Source organism: Dipodomys merriami, unplaced genomic scaffold (assembly GCF_024711535.1).
Source record: "Dipodomys merriami isolate MVZ:Mamm:240054 unplaced genomic scaffold, mDipMer1.0.p SCAF_10, whole genome shotgun sequence".
Lineage (NCBI taxonomy): Eukaryota > Metazoa > Chordata > Mammalia > Rodentia > Heteromyidae > Dipodomys > Dipodomys merriami.
Window position 1 is genome coordinate 4,355,322 of NW_027202271.1, and position 22,643 is coordinate 4,377,964.

The window sequence follows — 22,643 nt, forward strand, 5'->3', positions numbered from 1 at the left end:
ATGGCTGAATAACACTCTGTGTGTGTGTGTGTGTGTGTGTGTGTGTGTGTGTGTGTGTGTGTGTGTGTGGTGTGAGACGTTTTCTTGATCTATTTCGTCCTTAGTTATAAAGCAAGCATCTCGGGTGTTTGTGTGGCTGGGCTGCTGTGCGCAGTGCTTCACTGAGCATGGTGTGCAGGTCTCTGCATTCTATCCTGACATTGTTTTATGAGATGGACACCATGCATGCTGTTGTTGGAGCCCCGCACAGTAATTCTTTTTGAGGAACTTCCAAGCTGACATCATTGTGGTTGCATCTACCACCCGTTTGTAGGATTCCTTTTCCCTCAAACTTTTGCCAGCATTTTTTTGTTGTTGTATTCTTGATGATGACCAGACATTGGGGCTTGGACTCAAGGCTTGATGTTCTCTAACTTGCTGTGGCTCTACAACTTGAATCATGCCTGCAGATGGTTTGCTGATTAATTGGAACAGAGTCTGGAGGAGTTCATTTCTGGCCAGACTGGCCTCAAATTATGATCCTCCTCCTCTCAGCCTCCCGAGAAGCTGAGATTATAGGCATGACCACCAGGGCTTGCCTTAGGGAACATACTTTTTTTTTTTTTTGAACATACTTTTTGTTCGCAGGCTGGAACTTGCTTAAATGAGCTGGAGATGGAAAATTGTGTGTCATACATACCACCTGGCAAAGAATCAGACAAAGATAATTGTTGCTTGTTTGGGTCTTCTCGATATTCTGTATGAAAGTACCATATACTTGGTAGCTTAGTAACAACAAAGACTTATTTTCTACAGTTCTTGGGAGCAAAAACCTGAGTTTGGGCTGCCAGTATTGTTGGGTTCTGTGAGAACCCTTTTCTGGGTTTCTTTCAGATTACAGAAGTGTCATTGTATTCTCATAGGGAGGAGAGCCTCCCCCCCCCCCCCCCGCACCGCCCCCCCCTCCCCCATCGTGAGGACTCCATCCTCAGGATTTAGGCCTCTCCCACAGCCTCACCTCCTTATGTAATCTCATGGAGTCAGGAAAAGTGGTAGGGGGTAGGATTTCACAAAGGAGTTTGTAGAAGACACAAAATCAATTCATAGTTAGCAGCAATGATGTTCGTTTCAGCCCTGTTGCTGGTCTCTCTTCTGTACTAGAGTAGGAAAGTGTATGCCAGCAGTGTATTGTGTGGGTGGAGCAGGGAAGACAATTGACATCTTGTCCAGTTTTGACTGTCTCCTTTTCTATGGTCCCTTCAGCATTTTATTCCCTTCCTGTGAAGTTTTTGTTGTGTTTGCTATTTCTGTTTCTTGCTGGCACATCCTATGTAAGTTGTATGTACAGTTTCAGCTATGCTTAGTGATGAAATGACCATTTGAAAGCAAAAGCAAAACAAATGCAGATGCAGAGAGAGAGAGAGAGAGAGAGAGAGAGAGAGAGAGAGAGAGAGAGAGAATATGAGGGAGAGAAGGAGAGAGAATAAGAATCCAAATTTTAAATACAACCGTTGGGCTCTACCCTAATCCATATTAGTTCATCTTTTAGATATTCATTACTTTTCTTCAGCCAACTTAAAAAAGGAAGCTATTATATAGTTTTCAAAGATATTACAAATTGATAATTTTGAAAAAATACATTTATATATATGTATATATATATATGTATATATATGTATATATATAAAAGCAAGATTGGGGTTTGTCTTAGTCCTAGAGCCGGAGTTTTGTGCATGAGCTCTGCACTTTGTGGGTGCTGGGCAGCATATCCTTTCAGAGAAATGCCTTGCCTTCTTGTTTCAATAGTATTTTCATCTCTCCTTTGTTTTTTCTTTAGTATTTGAGCCTATGGAATGCTTTGGAAGAGCCGCAGAAGGGGGAGACAGTGGGTCTAGAAGCGATTCACTCCAAGGGAGAGGGCAGGACCAGCCTTGCTCTAGCTCGTGCAACACGTACAAGCTTTACCTTCGATTTGAGCTTACTTAGAGTAAGGAAGAAACCCAGTGTCCTCTGGAAGGGATTCTATGCTGTTGTTAGTCTATGTCAGAATAGTTCCACTGGCTTTTTAGAGAACGTGGGGGTGGGCCTAGACTCACTTTCCCTTCTAATATCTGAAACCTTGCCATAACCACAACTTCCTCCTCTGTAAATTAGGGATGATAAAGGTTCTTCACTTCCGTACTTGCTTGTAGAAGTTAATCAATTAGTACATGTAAATGAACTAAGAGCCTGTTGGCTCCATTAGTTAAACACTAAGTAATTGCAAAGGGATAAGAATCACCCACTAGGCTAGGTACTGCTGGCTCACGCCTGTAATCTTAGCTACTCAGGAGGCTGAGATCTAAAGACACTGGTTCAAAGTGAGCCTGGGCAGAACAGCATTGTTTTGAATAGCAACGATGTGAAATAAAATTTGGAAAATAAATGAAATATAGTAGAGCCATGTAATGTAATAAATATTACAGAGATAAGGAAAATTATATTTTCAGACCATTGATAGTGAAATAATCATAATATTAATTGAATGTGTAGCATATATGTTACGTGACATATAAAATTATATATACACTCTAATGATCTGATACTATATACTGTATTATATTTACACATATACACAAATGGAAGGACCATAAATGTAGTATTATAAATGAGAGAGATATGAACCTATTTGCTCCTAGTTTGACGAAAATACTTGGTGATTTTTTTTCCCCATGTAGGTACTGGGGCTTGAACTCAGGGGCTTGAGTTCTCTCTTGCTTATTTTACTTAAGCTTGACACTCTTTGACTTAAGCAACATCTCCACTTCCAGCATTTTGATGGTTAGTTGGAGATAAGAGTCTCACAAACTTTCCTGCCTAAGATGGCTTTGAACCATGATCCTTAGCTTAGCCTCCTGAGTAGCTAGGATTACAAGCATGAACCAACTGGCACCTGGCTTCAAAAATGAATATTCTTGTTCATAATCATTGAACAACCCTTCTGAGTTTGGAGAGGGATAGCTTTGCATAGCTGAAGTTAGTTGCAAACTGTCTTCTTAAAGGGCTTAAGAGAGCTTGTTTTCGCTTTCCTCCCCTCCCTTTGAAATAAATGGAATAAAATCAGACCTGCTGGCTGTACTTTTCATAATACTCTGGATCCAACCAGAAGCTTTGCATCTAAAAAATCACGAAAACTCAAGGCAACAGCTTATCATGGCAAGAAAGTGGAATTAGCAGCTGGGTAGATACCTTTCAATTCCATTTTTAAAATCTCTCTCCCTCTCTCTCCCTCTCTCTTATTTTGGAACATTTCTTTTGGTAACGTATTTCAACAGTTGGAATCTCGTTTCCTAATCAATAATATGGAAGTAATGCAAAAACTAAATCCAAAGGTATGGCTCAGTGGTAGAGTTCCTGCTTAGCAAACTTGATACCCTGAATTCAAATCCAAGTATTGACCCCAAACAACAACAAATAAAATGTCAAGGCTTTTGGACTTAAAATGAAATGAATTCTCCAGTGTAACAGCATAGCACCTGTCAAAAGAACGAACAAGTATTGGTTCATCTTTTTTTCAGTTTCATATGATTATCTGCCTACCTGGCAGGCATATAAGAAATGAAGTGAGCTGAGTGCTGGTAACTCATACCTGTAATCTTATCTACTTAAGAAGCTGAGATCTGAGGATCACGATTCAAATCCGGCCTAGACAGGAAAGTTCATGAGGCTCTCATCTCAAATTAACCAGCAAAAAAGCTTGAAGTAGAGGAATGGATCAAATGGTAAAGTGTTAGCTTTGAGTAAGAAAGCCAAGCAAGAGCAGAAGGCTGTGGGACACATGGGTGCACGCGCGACACACACACACACACACACACACATACACACACACACACACACACACACACACACACACACACAATAATGGAGAAGTTACCATTTAAACTTGACAGCCCTTTTGCAATACTTAACTTGAGGATCACCCTTCATAACAAACTTGGAATTCCATGTAAATAAAAAATAACTACTTGGATATTGAAAATGTCAACATGTTATTCTGAGCTATCTGAATTATGATCTGAGATTGTAAAAGTCAGTATTTTTTTTAAACCTTGACAATTAGCTTCTCTTTCCCACTCCTCCTCTCTCTCTGTCTGTATGTATTTGTGTGAGATAAGAAGCAAGTGACACATTAATTTTGTTAAGAATGATTTCAAATGTCAGAGGGTGTAATGAGCCTGAGATAAGATTCTAATTGCCATAACTGTTTGGAACGAACACATTTCTCAGCCTTGTTAGCCTCATAGTGGCTGTATAATTATTTGGAGAAATGAAATTGTTATTCAGAGCCTGCAGAGTCTTGTTTTTTTGCATGCTGTCTATATGTGTAACTCTGGGTAGTCCTACAAACCTCAACACCAGGATACTTCTGCCATGTTGGTTTTGGTTTTCTAGGGAATTGAACACAACTTGGCCATTCTTTAATGTGTGAAGTAGGTTCTTGTGTTTTCTAGCTATAAGCAAAGGACGTGTGTGGTGTGTGTGTATGTAAGTGAGAAAGAAGACAAAGAGAAAAGCAATGAGAAACAGAGAGAGAGACAGAGAAAAAAGAAAGAGAAAGACATGAGAGAGAGAGAGAGAGAGAGAGAGAGAGAGAGAAGGAGGGAGGGAGGGAAGGAGGGAGGGAGAACAAGGAAGGGAAAGAGCAAGGAAGGAAGATTAAGAGATACTTGAGACCCAGAAGAGCCACTTTATTTTATAATCTATCTAAATTACCTGCAACTATTTTAGATTTAACTTGTTATCTGATTTACTTTGCTATCTCCACTTTCAAATTAATTGTGGAAGCAGAAAGGTGATTATAATTGATTTTTTTATGCCAGTGTTTCCATTCCTTGTAGAAGTTGGAAAGTGGAGACAAAAGGTTAAATTAATAATGAACTTTTTTTGCATGGCATGTGCTAATTGATTTTTTATTATGATTATTTGATTTTGGCAGTAAATGGGGTTTGAACTCAGCCTTGTAACTGCTAGGAAAGCTCTCTGCTTGCGCCATAGTACCAGTCTTTTTTGCTTTAAATCTTTTTCAAATAAGGTCTTGCGTTTATGTAGGCCACCCTGGACCACAATCTTCAAGTTACATCTCTGGTGTAGTTGGGATGGCAGGAGTTACCACCACACTCATTGGTTCAAATAGGGTCTTGCCAACTTTTGGCCCAGGCTGACCTGAAATTTGTGTCCCTTCTGATCTCCCAAGTAGCTAGGATTACAGGTGCAAGCCACTATGCTCAACCTAAATGGATAGTTTAAATTTGAGAGGCTTCCAACATACACTTCAAAGATGATTCCAACTCAATATTTGTCTGATAATTGGCTTCATCATCTTAGTTTGACACCGCTCACTTTGTCATTGGGGTGATACTTCTGTGGTGCCTTTGTTTTTCCTTCTGTCATATTTCAGTAAAGCAGTAGTGTAAGACCTCTGGGCTTAGCTGGGTACTGGTGCCTCATGCCTGTAATACCAGCTACTCAGGAGGCCGAGATCCGAGAATCGTGGTTTGAAGTCAGCCTGGGCAGGTAAAGCACGCGCGCGCGCACGCACACACACACACACACACACACACACACACACACACACACACACTGATATATTCAAGCACACACACACACACACACACACACACACACTGATATATTCCAGTTGATCATGTATATTTTAGTGGAATATAATATATAATACAATATGATAAGCCCTTGCTATTTCAAAAACCCTCATTTTACCTCATTATTCTTCCAGAGGGACGCCAAATTCTGCTGACACTCTTCTAGCTTTCTTTTTTAATAGGAATCATTAGTAAGCTTTTGTTATCTTAGAAACACTGATATCAATAAATGTTTGCCTTTCCTGTAATTTTATGAACAATTATTTATTTGTTTTTATTTATTTTTGTACTATTCTTGGGACTTGAACTCCGGCCAGAGTGCTATCCCTGAGCAATTTATGCCTAAGGCTAGTGCTCTACCACTTGAGCCACAGCTCAACTTCTGGTTTTCTGATAGTTAATTGGAGATCAGAGTCTCATGGACTTTCCTTCCCAGGCTGGCTTTGAACCACAGTCCTCAGATCTCAGCCTCCTGTGTAGTGAGGATTACAGGCGTGAGCCACTAGTGCCCAAAGGAAGTTGTTGTTCTTTCCATTCCTGTATCACAGATGGCACTTACTGATAGTTTTAAGCAACTCTCTCATCATGAAGACTGCTAAACTCTCATATAGCACCAGCCACCTCATTTGTCTAATTCATAGTGATTTCATTTATTTAAATTTTTTTTATTATTTTCTTTCTCTGGTTGTATTTTATTATAAACATTTCACCTCTTACTGCAACATTGGTTTACAAATCTGTCCTCTTAGTGGTCTATAAATAATCCAGGGCTGCAAGCCCATGTGTTCACATTACAGTCTCTTAGCACCAAATCCTTTTCTCTGGCACCCTCAATAGCTTGGTGTTTGTTGAATAAAGATGTGAAATAGGAACAGAGAACTGTTGAAGTATAAACTCCCTTAGGATAACAACTGTACTTCATCATAGACTTTACCCTCTCTAGCTTCTCTCCCAATATCTGCAGCATGTAAACAATGCTGAGCACTGACTCAGTCAAGGTACTGTTGAACAAAGCAAAGAAGAGAGGGCTTCCCAGATGAAGAGGAACCATATCTGGAAGGGATAAAGGTGCACGCCTGTAATCCTAGCTACTCAGGAGACTGAGATCTGAGGATCGGGGTTCAAAGCCAGCTGGGAGCAGGAAAGTTGGTGAGACTCTTACCTTCAATAAACTACTCAGAAAAAACTAGAAGTGGAGTGGTGGTTCAGAAGCTCAGGGAGAGTGCTCAGGCCCTTAGTTCAAGCCCCAGAATTGGCATTAAGAAAAAAGAATTGAGTATAAAATTTAAAAATTCGACAGTATAAAGGCAGGATATAGGAGACATGGCTAAGCCATCAGTTAGGACTTTTACTCAGTTCTTTCTTTAGCATTTGTAGAATTGCATGGAGCATGTTGTTTGTAGTTGCCTCTGAGTTTTTATTTTCATCTGTTTATGTACTTACTTTACCTAAGAGCCAGGACCACTGCATTCCTAGTCTAATCAGCTGTGGTGAGGAGGGATAATGAATATTAGGAAATTATTGTTGGTCTTTTATCTCCATTGATTATTTCTGTTTATATGAAAATTCTCATATCAGATTAATTCTGTTTGAACACTCTTATTTAGTATACAAAGCTTTGATTGCTGGTAGATAACATTTAATTTGTTCAAACAAATTGTAGAAGATATTTTTAAATCCTGGAAGAGAAAAAAAAAGGAATATTGCTGTTTCATTTTTACCTTCCTGGGTATATTTTTATTTCCATTGGTACAATTTATGTATTGATTAATGAATTCTGAAGACAACCAACTGAAAGCAATCTGTAGATAAATGTTTTGTTTTTAAATGTTAGCATGTTGAACTTGAATATGTATGAGGTTTCTTATAGGAGCAACTCATTGTTCAACAGTTAATAGATAATCAGTTGGGTGCTGTGGCTCATGCCAATAATCCTAGCTACTCAGGAGGCTGAGATCCAAGGATTGAGATTTGAAGCCAGCCCTTACAGGAAAGTACTTGAGACTCATATCTCTAATTAACACCTATTCTTCCCCGCCCCCCCCAAAAAAAACCCCACTAACACCAACACTGGAACTAGAACTGTGGCTCAAGTGGTAGAATAATAGCCTTGAGTGAGAAAGCTCAAGTGTCCAGGCCCTGAGTACCATAAGCATGCACACACATACACACACACCCCTATTCAGAAAGTTAGGAAACCTATTGCCATACTCAGGATATTTTATGAGTCCTTGAAAACAGACCCATCTGAGCTGATGATGGGGAAAGGGTCAACTTTGCCCCTCAGCTTCTGCCTCCAGGGTGAAATGTGGAAACAATCACAGTTTTTAGCTCTTGTTTCTTGGATGAATCATATTTCATTCAATAGATCCTGACAGATGATGAATCAAGCTTGATCGTATGAAATATGTAGAAACTCCTTGGCAACTTAGCTATAATCCAGTGATTTGAAATAATGTTTTCTGCTTGTAGATGGACAGGAAGAGGGATTGGGGAAAAGAAAATGGTGGTGCATAATCTCAAGTGTTATGACATAATTACTGAAATGTATTATGGAGCTGGGCAAGAACTTGAGAGCTAGAACACATGGTTTTACAGCTCCATTCATCACCGGCCAGAGAATGAAGTTACTGAATCATGGGTTGTTTTTGTTCATAAATAGGACTAGCCCTTTCTCCTATGGTTGTGTGAGGGTGGTATATGTAATATGATATCAAATAAAACACTTCAGAAGTTCCTGTTATTTAGCATGATACACTTATTTGTATATTGGCACTTAACTGAAATAGTTGGAAAGCAGTGGATCCATCATGCAGACAGAAAAGGCTTTCTAAAACCATCTACAAATTAAAACAAAAAAATTCAATGCCAGCAACCAGTGGCTCACACCTGTAATCCTAGCTACTCTGGAAGCTGAGATCTGAGGATTATGGTTCAAAGCCAGCCCAGGCAGAAAAGTTCTTGAGGCTCTCTTCTCTAATTAACCAGCTAAGAACCAGAAGTGCACCAGGTGTGGCTCAAGTAGTACAGCATCAGCTTTGATTGAAAAATAAAAAGCCAAGCAAAAGAGTGAGCCCAAAGTACAAGTCCACTCAATGGACCAGACAAATAGAAATCACTATTTAAAAGAAATACTTGCTGCCAGTGACAGTTTACTCCAGACCAAGAAATTCCTTTGCAATTCCACTCCATTGCTGGGTGTATACTAAACAGAAACAGATCAATCCCATGTTAACATAGGAACTTGGATACATGTGTGTAAGACAAAATTATTCCCAGTAGCCAAGAAAATGAAACAGTTGGACTGTCTATCCACTGATCAACAGTGTGTGCCACAAACGTGCAATGGCAAGAGAAAGGAGTCAAGTGGCTCATACCTGAAATCCTAGCTACTCAGGACTGAAATCTGAGGATCATAGTTCAAAGCCAGACTGGGCAGGAAAGTCTGTATCACTTATCCCTAGTTAATTGGCAGAAAGAAAGGAAAGAAAGAAAGAAAGAAAGGAAGAAAGGAAGGAAGAAAGGAAGGAAGAAAGGAAGGAAGGAAGGAAGGAAGGAAGGAGAGAGAGAGAAAGGAAGGAAGTAAGGAATAAATACAGACAGACAACTGGAAGTGGGGCTGTGGCTCAAGTGGTAGAGCTCCAGCCTTGAGCGAAGATAGAAGTTCCTATGCTCCAGTATAAACTCACAGGACCAACTTTCCTTTCCCTTTCTCCTCCCCTCCCTCCCTCCCCTTCCTCCCTCCCCTCCCTCCCTCCTTCCCTCCCTCCCTCCCTCCCTCCTTTCTTTCTTTCTTTCTTTCTTTCTTTCTTTCTTTCTTTCTTTCTTTCTTTCTTTCTTTCTTTCTTTCTTTCTTTCTTTCTTTCTTTCTTTCTTTCTTTCTTCCTTCCTTCCTTCCTTTCTCTCTCTCTCTCTCTCTCTCTCTCTCTCTCTCTCTCTCTCTTTCTTCTCTCTCTTTTTCTCTCTTTCTCTCTTTCTGTCATGGGGCTTGAACTCTGGACATGGGTGCTGTCCCTGAGCTCTTCAGCTCAAGGCTAGCACTCTTCCTCGTGAGCTACAGCACCACTTCTGGTTTTCTGGTGTGTTTTTTTTTTTTTTTTTTTTTTTTTTTGGAGATAAGAGTCTCATGTACTTTCCTGCCTGGGCTGGCTTTGAACAGCAATTCTCAGATCTCAGCCTCCTGAGTAGCTAGAATTACTGGCATGAGCCACTGATGTCCGGCTGGGACCAACTATTGGTGTAGGTTTTGTTGTTGATGGAAATGCATTGTACAGCATGGGAGAGTGTGAGTAGAGTGAGCAGGACTTACTCACCAGTGGGTTCCATGACTGTGTGATTTAGAGTGGGGGCCTGGAATGAAGATCCCCTTATATTGTGGGTACACAATGTTCGGAGGAATTTTCTGTACTGATCTCACCAGAAAATCAGACATCATGGCAGACTGCTGTCACATCTGCTCAAAGGTGCTGTTCAGAAAGTCTGCAAGACAAGGCAGCCCAAGCTTGATGAAAGTTACAGAGAATTTGCATGGCTGCATCTTGCGAGCAGAGAATGTCTCTTTGGTGACACTGAGTCTGAGGCTTGCTTTCGCGGTTACCCACAAGGTGGAAGTTAGGTTACGGTGAAGCAGAGAGATCCAGCTTTCATACATCAGCAACTAATTAATTAATTATCAGAGAACAGATAATTACCAAAAGTCTAAATTGGATCAAACAATAGTAGGCACATAGAAAAATTATTGACCTTTTAAATATATAGTTATTGTACTTTGAATCACCTTCCCAAGTTATCCTATTGATTTAAAAATATTTTATTAATTCTTTTTTATTTTGCTGATTTTAGAAGATTCTATTAATTAATTAAATTTTTTATTGCAGTACCAGAATCTTGAGCTTGCTTGTTTGTTGCTTTACCATTTCAGCAACACTTCTAGCCATACTTTTTGCTGGCTAAGAAATGGCATCTCATGGACTTTTCTACATTCTAGATTTCAGCCCTTTGAGTAGGATTTCAGACATAAGTCCTCCACACCTGGCTTATTAGTTAGTTGTCTTTTTATTTTTTCAGTTAAATCTTCTGCAAGATAATTTAATTTTTCTATTTCCAGTGTGTACCTTTTATCTTAGGATTCTGGTTTGAAGCCAGCCTGGGCAAGAAAGTCCTTGAGACTTTTATCTCCAGTGGCGCTGTGGCTCAACTGGTAGAGTTCTTGCCTTTAGCTGAAGAGCTCAGGGGACAGTGCCTAGTCCCAGAGTTCAAGCCCCACAACCAACCCTTCTCCCCCTCCCCCCCCAAAAAAAAGAATAATATCAGATGTAGGTGGCTCACACCTGTAACCCTAGCTACTTAGGAGGTTGAGATCTGAGGATGCTGGTTTGAGGTCAGCCCAGGAAGAAATGTCTGCGAGAATCTTAACCACCAGAAAACTGGAAGAGGAGCTATGGCTCAAAGTGGTTGAGTACTTGCCTTGAGCGAAAATGCCAAGGAAGACTGCTCAGGACCTGAGTTTAAGCTCCAATATTGGCACGCACACACACACACACACACACACACACACACACACACACGATATATATATATATATGAATGATGTATGTGAATTATAGGACACATGCATGGCATATATGATACACAAATATGGCATTTTTGTGATGAATATACATGTGTGATATAAATACACATATATTTATTTATATATAAGTACATATAACTGTACTTTTATATATGCATAGTATATAAACATTATATATAGATATACAGTATATATTTAAAATAAATATGTATAAATACCATCCCTAAATATTATGTGTAATATAAAAATACCATATATAAATACATATACTACTATATAGGAACATATGAATACCATATAGAAATATGAAAATAAAAACATAAAAAGATATGTATAAATATATAAGTATAGCCAGGCGCCGGTGGCTCACGCCTGTAATCCTAGCTACTCAGGAGGCTGAGATCTAAGGAACCCTGTTCAAAGCCAGCCCAGGCAGGAAAGTCTGTGAAACTCTTATCTCCAATAAACCACCAGAAAACTGGAAATGGCGCTGTAGCTCAAGTGGTAGAGCGCTAGCCTTGAGCTGAAGAGCTAAGGGACATCGCTCATGCCCAGAGTTCAAGCCCCACAACCGACAAAAAAAACAAAAAAACAAAAAAAACCCCCATCGAATTTATATGCTATTCAATAAATACATTAGATATAATATCCAATATATATTTAGATAATATTAAATACATATATATGCTCTATGTATATTTAGAAAAATATTATATATGTATATATACAAACATGAATATAACTTCCTAATTTAAGCCAATGAAATAATATAATGCTTTATAAAGGCCTGGTAATGGCCTAGTGACATAGATCTTTTTTCCTGTTTCCAGTGACATTATTGCCTTCCTGATTTTTCATTTAATGGTTTACGTATTAGGGCAAAGGCCCCGAATGCTACCTTTCCCTTCTACTCTGCTTCCAATAGCAGAGCTGCTCACCACATTGCATGTGAAAAATCCTTGCTTCTCACTGGGAATACACTGTTTACTCAGCAGCACTGGCTGGGACCATTTATATGCTTGTCTCTTTCTGTCTGAAATGTCCTAAATAGGCAGATTGGTAAAGACGTGGTAGGTTGGTCTATGATTCAGAGCCTACACTAACACCCAAATGGAAATTCTTAATCGTGTCAATTTTAGTTAAGGCCAAAATTCTTTGCTATTTTATTTATTTTATGTTTGTGTTGTCTTGGGGCTTGAACTCAGGGTCTGAGAGCTGTCCTTGAGCTTTTTTTTTTTCCTCTCAAAAGTGGTATTCTATTACATGAGCCCTGGATTCCACTTCCTGTTCTTTTGGTGCTTAATTGTAAATAAGAGTCTTAAAACCTTTCCTGCCCCGGCTGGCTTTGAACCATGATCCTCAGATCCCAGCCTCCTCAATAGCTAGAATTTTAGGCGTGAGCCACTGATGACCATTTGCTCTGCTTTTTCATATGAAATAATTTTTAGGAGAGGCTGTGTGCTATAGAGATGTGGCTCTCCATCATGTGTGAGATATTGACACTGGAAGCTGTCAACAAATTCGTGCTGTCCTTACTTCCAGCTCAGCATGTGTCCTGGGCCATCACAGCATCAGAAGCTCTCTTAGCATTAGAGAATGTTATTATCATGAGGGCAGATGGCTGGAACCTCAGTCTGCTGTAGGGGACTGCTGGCAATGTATCTTTGGTTCCAAATGTGTGGCTTATGTACTGTGCACGTCCCTGCGTTGCACGCAAGCACATGCATGTGGGTATTGGGACTTAAACTCAGGACCTTGAACAGTTATTTGGCTTTTATTGTGCAAGACTCTACTACTAGAGCCACTCCTCTACTTAAGGCTTTTTGTTGGTTAAAAGAATCTCTTTAAGCTGGATGCTGGTGGCTCACACCTGTAATCCTAGCTACTCAGGAGGCTGAGATCTGAGAATCACAGTTCAAAGCCAACCTGGGAAGAAAGTCCATGTGATTCTTAACTCCAGTGAATCACTCCAAAACTGGAAGTGGAGCTGTGGCTCACTAGCCTTAAGCAAAAAAGCTCAGGGATAGCACTCAGGTTCTGAGTTTAAGCCCCATGACCAACAAAAAAAGAAAACAAAAGAATCTCTTAGTAGCTAGGGTTACAGGTATGAGCCACCATTTCTGGACTCTGTGTGTGTGTGTGTGTGTGTGTGTGTGTGTGTGTGTGTGTGTGTGTGTGTGTGTGTGTGTGTGTGTGTGTGTGTGTGTGTGTGTGTGTGTGTGTGTGTGTGTGTGTGTGTGTGTGTATTTAAAAATGTCTGACATAGAAAACAAAGGTATTTGAGTATCAGTGGGTATAAGGCATTACCTTATTTATGACACAGTAACCACTCTGTACGCCACCTTAATAATAACAATTTTTTTTTCTTCTGGTCGTGGGGCCTTAACTCTGGGCCTGGGCGCTGTCCCTTGAGCTCTTCAGCTCAAGGCTAGCACTCTACCACTTGAGCCTCAGTCCCACTTCCAGCTTTTTCTGCTTATGTGGTGCTGAGGAATCGAACCCAGGGCCTCATGCATGCAAGGCAAGCACTCTACCACTGAGCCACCTTCTCAGACCATTTTTTAAAAAAAGTATTTCTTAGATTTGTCTGCCTGGGCTGGCTTTTACTGTGATTCTCATATCTCAGCCTTCAGAGTAGCAAGGATTACAGGCATGAGCTACTGGTGCCACTTTGTTTCTGAATATCAGAAACAAAGCATTTTCCTTGAAATTTGAGGGTGAGCACTTACTATAACACCTCAGGTGATTCTCTGGTGATTTTATTAGACATTTCTTCTGGTAATTTTTCTAATACATATACTTTATCTCTAGCAGGTTTTTTTTTAAATATTATTTTATTTTATTTGAGAACATACTGTACAGAGGGGCTACAATTACATGGGCAGGATAATGCATACATTTCTTACCAAGCATTGCAGCCTCCTCCTTTGTTTACCCTTCACCTCCCTTCCCAGCCTCCCCCCTCCCCCCACCCAATTATACCCCCCCCCACCGACATTGTAAAGCTGGTTTTGACATGACATTTTGTACTTCTCATTGTTGCAGCAGGTCCACCTGAATCCTTAAACGACTTGTTTGCCCCCATCTCCTCCACATGTTATACTGACATCAAATATAGTGAAAGCGGGGGTTACACTGTGGGGGAGGGACATACAAAGCAACAAAGAAATAATCTTATAAATGCGTTAGAAACATATGCATGAAAGAAACGAAAACATTAAAATACATATTTAAGGGTTCATTTTCCTAACATCACATTATCTGACCTTTTCTGCTTGACTCATACCTATACTAGATATTGCAAATAAGGGAAACCATGGGACCTATGCTTCTTTGGGCCTGGCTTACTTCACTTAATATAATTTTTTCCAAGCCTTTCCATTTCCTAACAAATGGGGAAATGTCATTCTTTCTGATGGAGGCATAGAATTCCATTGTGTATATATACCACATTTTCTTGATCCATTCATCTACTGAGGGGCATCTGGGTTGGTTCCATATCTTAGCTATGGTAAATAATGCTGCAATAAACATAGTTGTGCTGGTAGCTTTAGTGTGGTCTTGTTTGTAAGCATTTGGGTAAATGCCCAAAAGTGGGATTGCTAGATCATAGGGGAGATCTATGTGAAGTCTTTTGAGGAACCTCCATACTGCTTTCCAAAGTGGTTGAACAAGTTTACATTCCCACCAACAATGAAGTAAGGTTCCTTTCTGTCCACATCCCCTCCAGCATCTGTTGTTGTTAGAGTTCTTGATCTAGCAGGTTTTTTTTTTCTCCAAGAATTGTTCATTTCCTTGTTTAGGCTGTATCCAGATTAGCAAAATAGCATGACAGATACATTCAAAAAATTTTTTTTATATTTAATTTTATTTTATTTGTGAACATACTGTACAGAGGGGTTACAATTACATGGGCAGGATAATGCGTACATTTCACATTCAAAATTTTTATATCGTGTTATAAAATGGTCATAAAATTGTTAAGTATCCTACCTCAAGTCAATAACAACACATGATTTTCCATCTAAACATTTAAGGATGTATTTATTTGTTGCTGTTATTTCATTTTGTGCCTATGCTGGGACTTTGAACTCAGGGCCTGGGCACTGTCCCTGACCTTTCTTGCTCAAGGTTAGTGCTCTACCACTTGAGCCACAGCACAATTTTATGCTGGTTAATTGGAGATAAGAGTCTCATGGACTTTCTTGCTCCGCATGGCTTCAAACCATTATCATCAGATCACAGCCTCTTGAGTAGCTAGGATTACAGGTATGAACCATCAGCACCTGGCTAAAAATAAAGGTATTTTTATATCAGTAGGTTCAGCTATGTTTGGCTTTTCTTTTTCTTTTTCTTTTTTCCCTTCATTTTGCAAACAGCACCTCCTTTCATACAAGTCCATGAATAAGACTTTATTACAGACTCTCCTGGTTCAACCAATGGGCCCCACTGGAGACCTTCCATATTTCCAGCACTCAGGAAAATCAGTTGTTTCTTCTGGACTTCTTTTGGACTGTGTGAGCTTTGTAAAGATCAGCGGGTGGGGCTCAGAGAGTGGCTCTGCCCTGGGCTGGGTGTCCCCCTTCATTCACACATGTGCTCAGAACCTGAGCCAAGCTTCAGTAGTTATCCAATAGCCTTCTCATTAATATGAATGGGCTATTTTCCCCCTCTGAAATTTAAAAATTATAAATGTTTGAGGAGTAATACTTTCCCCTTGAGGGGATTACATGGAGTCAGAGTGACTCTGTTCCTAGCTGTGTAACCAAAGAAGAGATGTCAAGCAGAATTGAAAAGTTAAAATTTTCTCTCTTCTTCCTCCTTCCCTCCCTTCCCTCCTTTCCTCCCTTCCCTCCCTCCCTGCCTCCCTCCCTGCCTCCCTCCTTCCCTCCCTCCTTCCCTCCCTCCCTTCCCTTCCTCCCTCCCTCCCTCCCTCCCTCCTTTCTCCCCTCCACTCTTCCTTTCTTCCTTTTTTTCCTATGCCAGTCCTGGGACTTGAACTCAGGACTTAGGCACTGTCCTTGGCCATTGTTTCTCAAAGTTAGCCCTCTACCACTTGGGCCACAGCTGCACTTTGGACTTTTTTGATGGTTGAGATAAGAGTCTCATGGACTTTCCTGACCCTTTTTGGCTTTGAACCGTGATCCTCAGATCTCAGCCTCCTGAGTGGCTAGGTGTGAGCCACTGGTGACCAGAAAAGTGAAATTTCTAATCTCAGGAGGCTATGAAATGTTACTTCTCTTTATAGAAACAATTTTTGTTTGTTGTATCTCTGACACTTCCTTAACATGTTTATGGAACACAATGCCTGAGCCAAACAATATCATGCAATATAGAGCTTTGTCTATATCAAACAATATAGAGCTTTGTCTATTAGTGATAAAAATCCTTTATATTTGCAACTAAGAATTGTAATTTTTGCATAATTTGAGCTCTGAATTTTATTTTTGGAAACATATACACATATGTGCATACATATATACATGTTTACGTATACACATATATATTGCACTAGAGAACTGAAATCTAAGGTTCTTTAAAATATGTATATATTTTGCATTATCTTTTTTTTTTATTATGTGGTTGCTTTTTTGTGGTCTGTGGTGGGGCTTGAACACTCAGCCTGGGCACTGTCCCTGAGCTCTTCAGTTCAGTGCGAGAGCTCTACTGTTTGAGCCACAGTGCCACTTCCCATTTTCTGACAGTTAATTGGAGATAAGAGTCTCATGGACTTTCCTTCCTGGGCTGGCTTTGAACTGTGACCCTCAGATCTCAGCCTCCTGAGTAGCTAGGATTACAGGTATGAGCCACCAGTGCCCAGCTTTCTTTTGTGTGTGTGTGTGTGTGTGTGTGTGTGTGTGTGTGTGTGTGTGTGTGTGTGTGTGTGTGTGTGTGTGTGTGTATGTGTGTGTGTGTGTGTGTGTGTGTGTATGTATTTAAACCATTATTTGATTATAATTTAGGTGTCTTTGGCTCAGTATTAGAAAGTATTTTATTATTTATTTTTTCCAGTAACTGGCACTGGTTTGCTTTATTTCCCCATTTCCCTCTGATTCTGTGCGGTCCTCCTACCTTCCCTCAGATGAGCACATGTATATAACATTTGTGGGGTCAAGAACATAGAGTCACCTAAAAATGATGCAATAAAGTAAAAAGAGGTCCATTGTTTCTTAAGTCCGGTTTACTTTGTCATATTTCATTGTGTTTTGAATTTAACATCTGCATATCAGGGAGACCATGTGCCATGCTCTTTGGTCTTGGCTTATTTCACTCAACATGATTTGTTCTAGTTCCATCCATTTCCCTGTGAATGTCATTATTTTGTCCTTTCTAATGGCTATGCAATATTCTATTGTACATGGATCCCACAATTTTTGGATCCATTCATCTGTAGTGGGGCACCTGTGTTGTTTCCATATCTTGGCTATTATGAACAGTGTAGCAATGAGCTTGGATATGCATGTGTCCTTGTAGCCTGGTTCCTGTTGAGAATAGATGTCTAGACTGGTTTGGCTGGGTTAGGAAAGGTCTATGTTTAGTTTTCTGAGGAACCTCCAGACTGCTTTCCAAAGTGGTTATATTAGTTTACATTCCTACCAGCAGAGCAGTAGTAGGGTTCCTCTTTCCCTACATCCCTGCCAGCATTTGTCGTTGGCTAAATTTAGGATATAGGCCATTCTGACTGGGGTAAGATGGTATCTCAGTGATGTTTTTATTAGCATTTCCTTTATGGCCAGGGATGAAGACCATTTCCTCATGAGTTTCTTTGCCATTTTTATCTCTTCTTCTGCTCCCTTACGCATTTAATGATTGGTTTGTTAGATTTGGGAGGGATTAGTTTCTTGAGTTCCCTGTATATAATGGATATTAGGCCTTTGTTTGATGTATTGCTGCAAATATCTTCTCCCAATTGGTTGGCTATCTTTCTAGTTTGGTAGCTTGCATTTTCTCCTGATTTTTTTATGCATTCTGAAAGGAAAGGTTTAATTATGATTTTGCTAATAATGTCTAGTGAGCAAAAGCAGGAGCCACAGGAAAGCTTGGAGAATGTCCATTTAAGTGGAAAATTACCATTGTAAATGTAATATCAGGAATTTCTCCAATAAAATGCTTTAATTTACTATTTGCTGACCATTGCTGGCATCATTGTGTTGGCATAAAGGAAGAGAGGATGATTTTAATTTGATTTCTGACTTAGTTGTTTTCATAGGGTTTATTTTCAAATATGTCTTTAGGGTGGGTGTTAGTGGCTCATGCCTGTAATCCTAGCTACTCAGGAAGCTGAGATTAGAGGACTGAGATTCAAAGCCAGCCCAGGGAAGAAAGTCTGTGAGACTCTTTAATTAATCACTAAAAGGTTGGCAGTGGAGCTATGGCTCAAGTAGTAGAGAGCTAGCTTTGAAGAAATAAACAGGGATGTCACCTAGCCCTGGGTTCAACCCTCAATGCTGGCACAAACAGAAAAAAAAATCTGATGTTTTCTTTCAATGTTTTATTTCAAGACATGATCTCATTGCTGCATAGTTCTGTTGAATTGTTTTAATTTTCTTGGTGTATAGTGATTGAATAGAAGTGTTCCCTTTTGAGAACCTAAATTAGGATGTCAATTAATAGGAATAAAAGGCAATTGTACTCAAATACTGGGAGAGATAGACATAAATGAACAAGAGCAGGAATTCTGGTAGAATACTAAGATTGCATAGGATTTTTATTACAAGTATTACAAATCATGGAGGGTGAATGCAATGCTCAGATTTGAATTTTGGAAAGCCAAAAGTCATCTCCTGAAGTAATCAGGATTTTTTCCTTTTTTTTTTTTCTCTCAAATTATGCGTCAAATGAGCAGTTTTTTTTAAGTTACTCTCAGAAGGAAATTTTTCTAATAATTGTCTGACTTACTAATGAGAACACACTAAACTTAATTTTTAAATGATTACTTGGTGTTCTTTATTTTAGTTTTTGGCGTGTCAGTAGTAGGGCTTCAACTCAGGCCCTCGAGGTCTTGCTTGATTTTTTTTTTTTTTTGCTTAGGGCTAGTGTTTTACCATCAGAGACACATCTCCACCAGCTTTTTTTCCCCTGTTTAATTGGAGATAACAGCCTTATGGACTTTCTGCCAAGGCTGATCCTCAGATCCTAGCCTCCTAAGTAGCTAGGATTACAGGGATGAGCCGCTGCCACTCAGCTTCACCATTTCTCTCGTGAGGATAAAATACAGAACCCCGTTATCACCACTGAGATACAGTTTCTGATACATCAGTACCATTGGTATCTACTTCCTAGTTTTCTACATTTTCAGAAATATGTGTAAAAAAGGATTAAGAGGCACTAGCAGTGATCTTGTGTACTTGTTTATTACTATTTGCTTTCTCTGAAAAAATATGTAAACACAGTCTGTGCATTCATTTTAAATTCTCAAACTCCCATGGCAACCTAATACTCCTTCGGGTTGAAGTAACACAAAGGCAATTGATGATGCTTCTCTCTCTGATTTATGTATGAAGTGATGTGATTAGTGGCTCTGTATCCCAAATTTTTTTTACATTAGTGATGACAAACAGGAAGCATTTCTGCATATCTAAATATACTTAACGAAGAATTAAAAAGAAACCTAAAACCAATTCATTCTTCCAAAGAGCTAGTATTAGAATGTGGAAAATCATATTGCTGGCTCACTGAAATGCAAGATGGGGGAGATTCATGCCTGTCCCACCCAGTTTCTTGTGGTCTAATGAATCAGAACAGATCTACTGTTAGCAATTTAAAAAAAAATTAGTTAGCTGTGCGTATGTTCATGGACATGTATGTGTATGTATTTTTATGGATTTATATCACAGCATTTATATACATAGATAAATATTTTGGTTTTCTACCAGATCTAACAGTGTTTTTTGTTTTGTTTTGTGTTATTCAACAGAAATCTTCTTGACAGAGATACATTTTCTAAATCTGATCCAAGTAAGTGTATATGATTTGCTTTTTGAAACAATCTACTTGTTTTGCTTACTTGATTTGGCAAAAATTGTAGGAAGATCATCAGTGTTTCCTATGCATTTGTTTTAAATCCTAGGAAATCAGAGCAGGTGGGGTGGGTAGGGTAGGGGGAGTCTCAGTTCCTCCTGGCCTTTCTAACTGGTCAGGACTGTAACTAAAGAGGAAGCCACTTGTCACTTTGAGATTGGGATGAAAATGCAAATGACTGTAATGTAGGGGCAGGTTTTATGAAATCACAGCCTCATGATATAGGCATAGAATAGAAATGTTATTTAAAAATAATTGCCATGGGTCATAATTTGGAGTGATTGAGGCACTTCAAATTTAGTCATTAAAAAAAAATAGAAGTAAGCTGGCACCCATGGCTCACACCTGTTATCCTAAATAGTGATACTGAGAGGATCACAGTTTGAGGCCAGCCTGGGTAGAAAAGTTCCAAAGACCTAATCTCAAAAATAATCAGCATCTAAGCCTCAGTGACTTTTATGTCTACTATCGTAGTTATGAAAGAGATCAAGATCTGAGGATCATAGTTGGAAGCCAGCCCATACAGACAAATCTGAAAAACTCTTATCCAGCAAAAAAGCTGGAAGTGGAGGTGTGGCTCAAATGATAGAGAACCAGCTTTGAGCGCAAAACTAAGCCAGAGCATGAGACCTGAGTTCAAGCCCCAGTACCAGCACATAAAAATAGTGGTCAGCAAATATTCTGCTGGAGGAATGGCTCAAGTGGTAGAGCACCAGCCTAACAAGTACACAGCTTTGAGTTCTAACCCTAGCATCCTCAAAATAATAGCGATGGTAATCAATGCACAGTAAAAGCATAAAAATAGTATATAAAGGCACATGCCTACCTTCTAGTATGAACTGAATTTTTTTGATTCTCAGGGATATTGGAAATTGGGAATAACTTGTAAAATGAAAAGGGTAATTTGCATGAGAAAGCAACAGAATTAAGGATACATCATTAAAGTATAAACTAATTAATCGTATAAATTAATTCCAAATCTCCAAAAATTTGGTAGTTGATGTCCAACAGTTCTGTGTTCCTACGAATATGATTTCATTACAGAGTAAAAATCATTGTCAGATTCTAGAAGATTGTTAAGGTTATTAGTTAGGAAAAGAAACAGCATTTGGTGGGTTAAAAACTCTTGAGGTTTATTTGATAATTTTTAATCCTTAAATCTTTATGTAAAATTTGAGAATCTCCCTCTCATAGACTTGCTTTCTTGATTTGTGAGATCTCTCTCTCTCTCTTTTCTTTATTTTCCTTTTTCTTTCTCTCTTCTCTTTCCCTTCCCTGCCTCCTTACCTCCCTCCCTTCTTCCCTTCCTCCTTTCCATACTGCATTTTGAACTTAGGGCTTCATGCTTAGTGGGACATGCTTTACTGCTTTGACCATGCCTCCTGCTCTTTTTAGCTGATTAATTGGAGATAGAATCTTGAGAACTTTTCTGCAGCCTGGCTTCAACCTAAAATCTTCCATATTTCAGCCTCATGATTAGCTAGGATTGCAGGCACAATTCATGGGTTGTTTGTAGGAGTCCTTGCCCATTTACAAACATTGAGGGTAGGTAGTATAACTATTAGAATAATGTTTGCTCCAGATTGTCCCTTTTGTGTTGGTTTTGAACACTTTAAGTATCTTAGGAAGAGTTCAGAAAGATATTTTAATAGACATATCTACCTACACACTGAAATACATCAAATTGTTAAAAGATGATTTAAAAAGTTATCTATATCTGTAATGTAATATGAAGACTAAGGAAATACAGTATTCTCTATGTGCATGATTTACTTCAAATATTTATTTTCTGCTTCTTTAAAGTAATTTTTTAAAAATGACTATTTCATGACAGTTTTTTTGGTAAAGGGTATTGCACATTTAATTTTGATGTAGCCTTTGGACATTTGAAATAGAAATTGTATACATTTACATTTGATGTTTAGAAGAGTTATTTATATATATGTATTTTCTTCTTTTACCTTTTGTAGTTTGTGTCTTATACATTCAAGGAGTTGGAAATAAGGAATGGAGAGAGGTAAGGTAAAAAAGCTGTAACAATTAAATGAGGGGCTGGGAAGGTGGCTCAGCGGTAAAGTGCTTGCCTCGCATGCACGAGGCCCTGGGTTCGATTCCCTCAGCACCACATAAGCAGAACAAGTCAGAAGTGGTGCTGTGGCTCAAGTGGTAGAGTGCTAGCCTTGAGCTGAAGAGCTGAGGGACACGTGCCCAGGCCCAGAGTTCAAGCCCCACGACTGGCCAAAAATAAATAAATAAATAAATAAAATTAAATGATCTTGATGCTGTTATGACTTGAGATGAAACACTCCTTTATATAGTTAGGGCTTTTTCTTTTTAAATTTTTATTATTTAATTCATTATTATCTTTAAGTAGTTGTACAAAGCAGTCTCAATTAACAGGTTGACCTGTGAGTAAAGTGCATCTTGATCAG

The 22,643-nt window shown here is 39.2% G+C and overlaps 1 protein-coding gene across 1 annotated transcript in view; it reads left to right on the plus strand.

Annotated features, from left to right (window-relative positions):
* Positions 1-22,643, plus strand: part of Cpne8 (copine 8) — a 161,186-nt gene that overhangs the window by 7,493 nt on the left and 131,050 nt on the right. The window contains exons 2-3 of the mRNA XM_070038777.1: positions 20,108-20,148; positions 22,182-22,228. Coding sequence (XP_069894878.1) covers positions 20,108-20,148; positions 22,182-22,228 — 88 coding nt within the window. The remainder of the gene's footprint in view (positions 1-20,107; positions 20,149-22,181; positions 22,229-22,643) is intronic.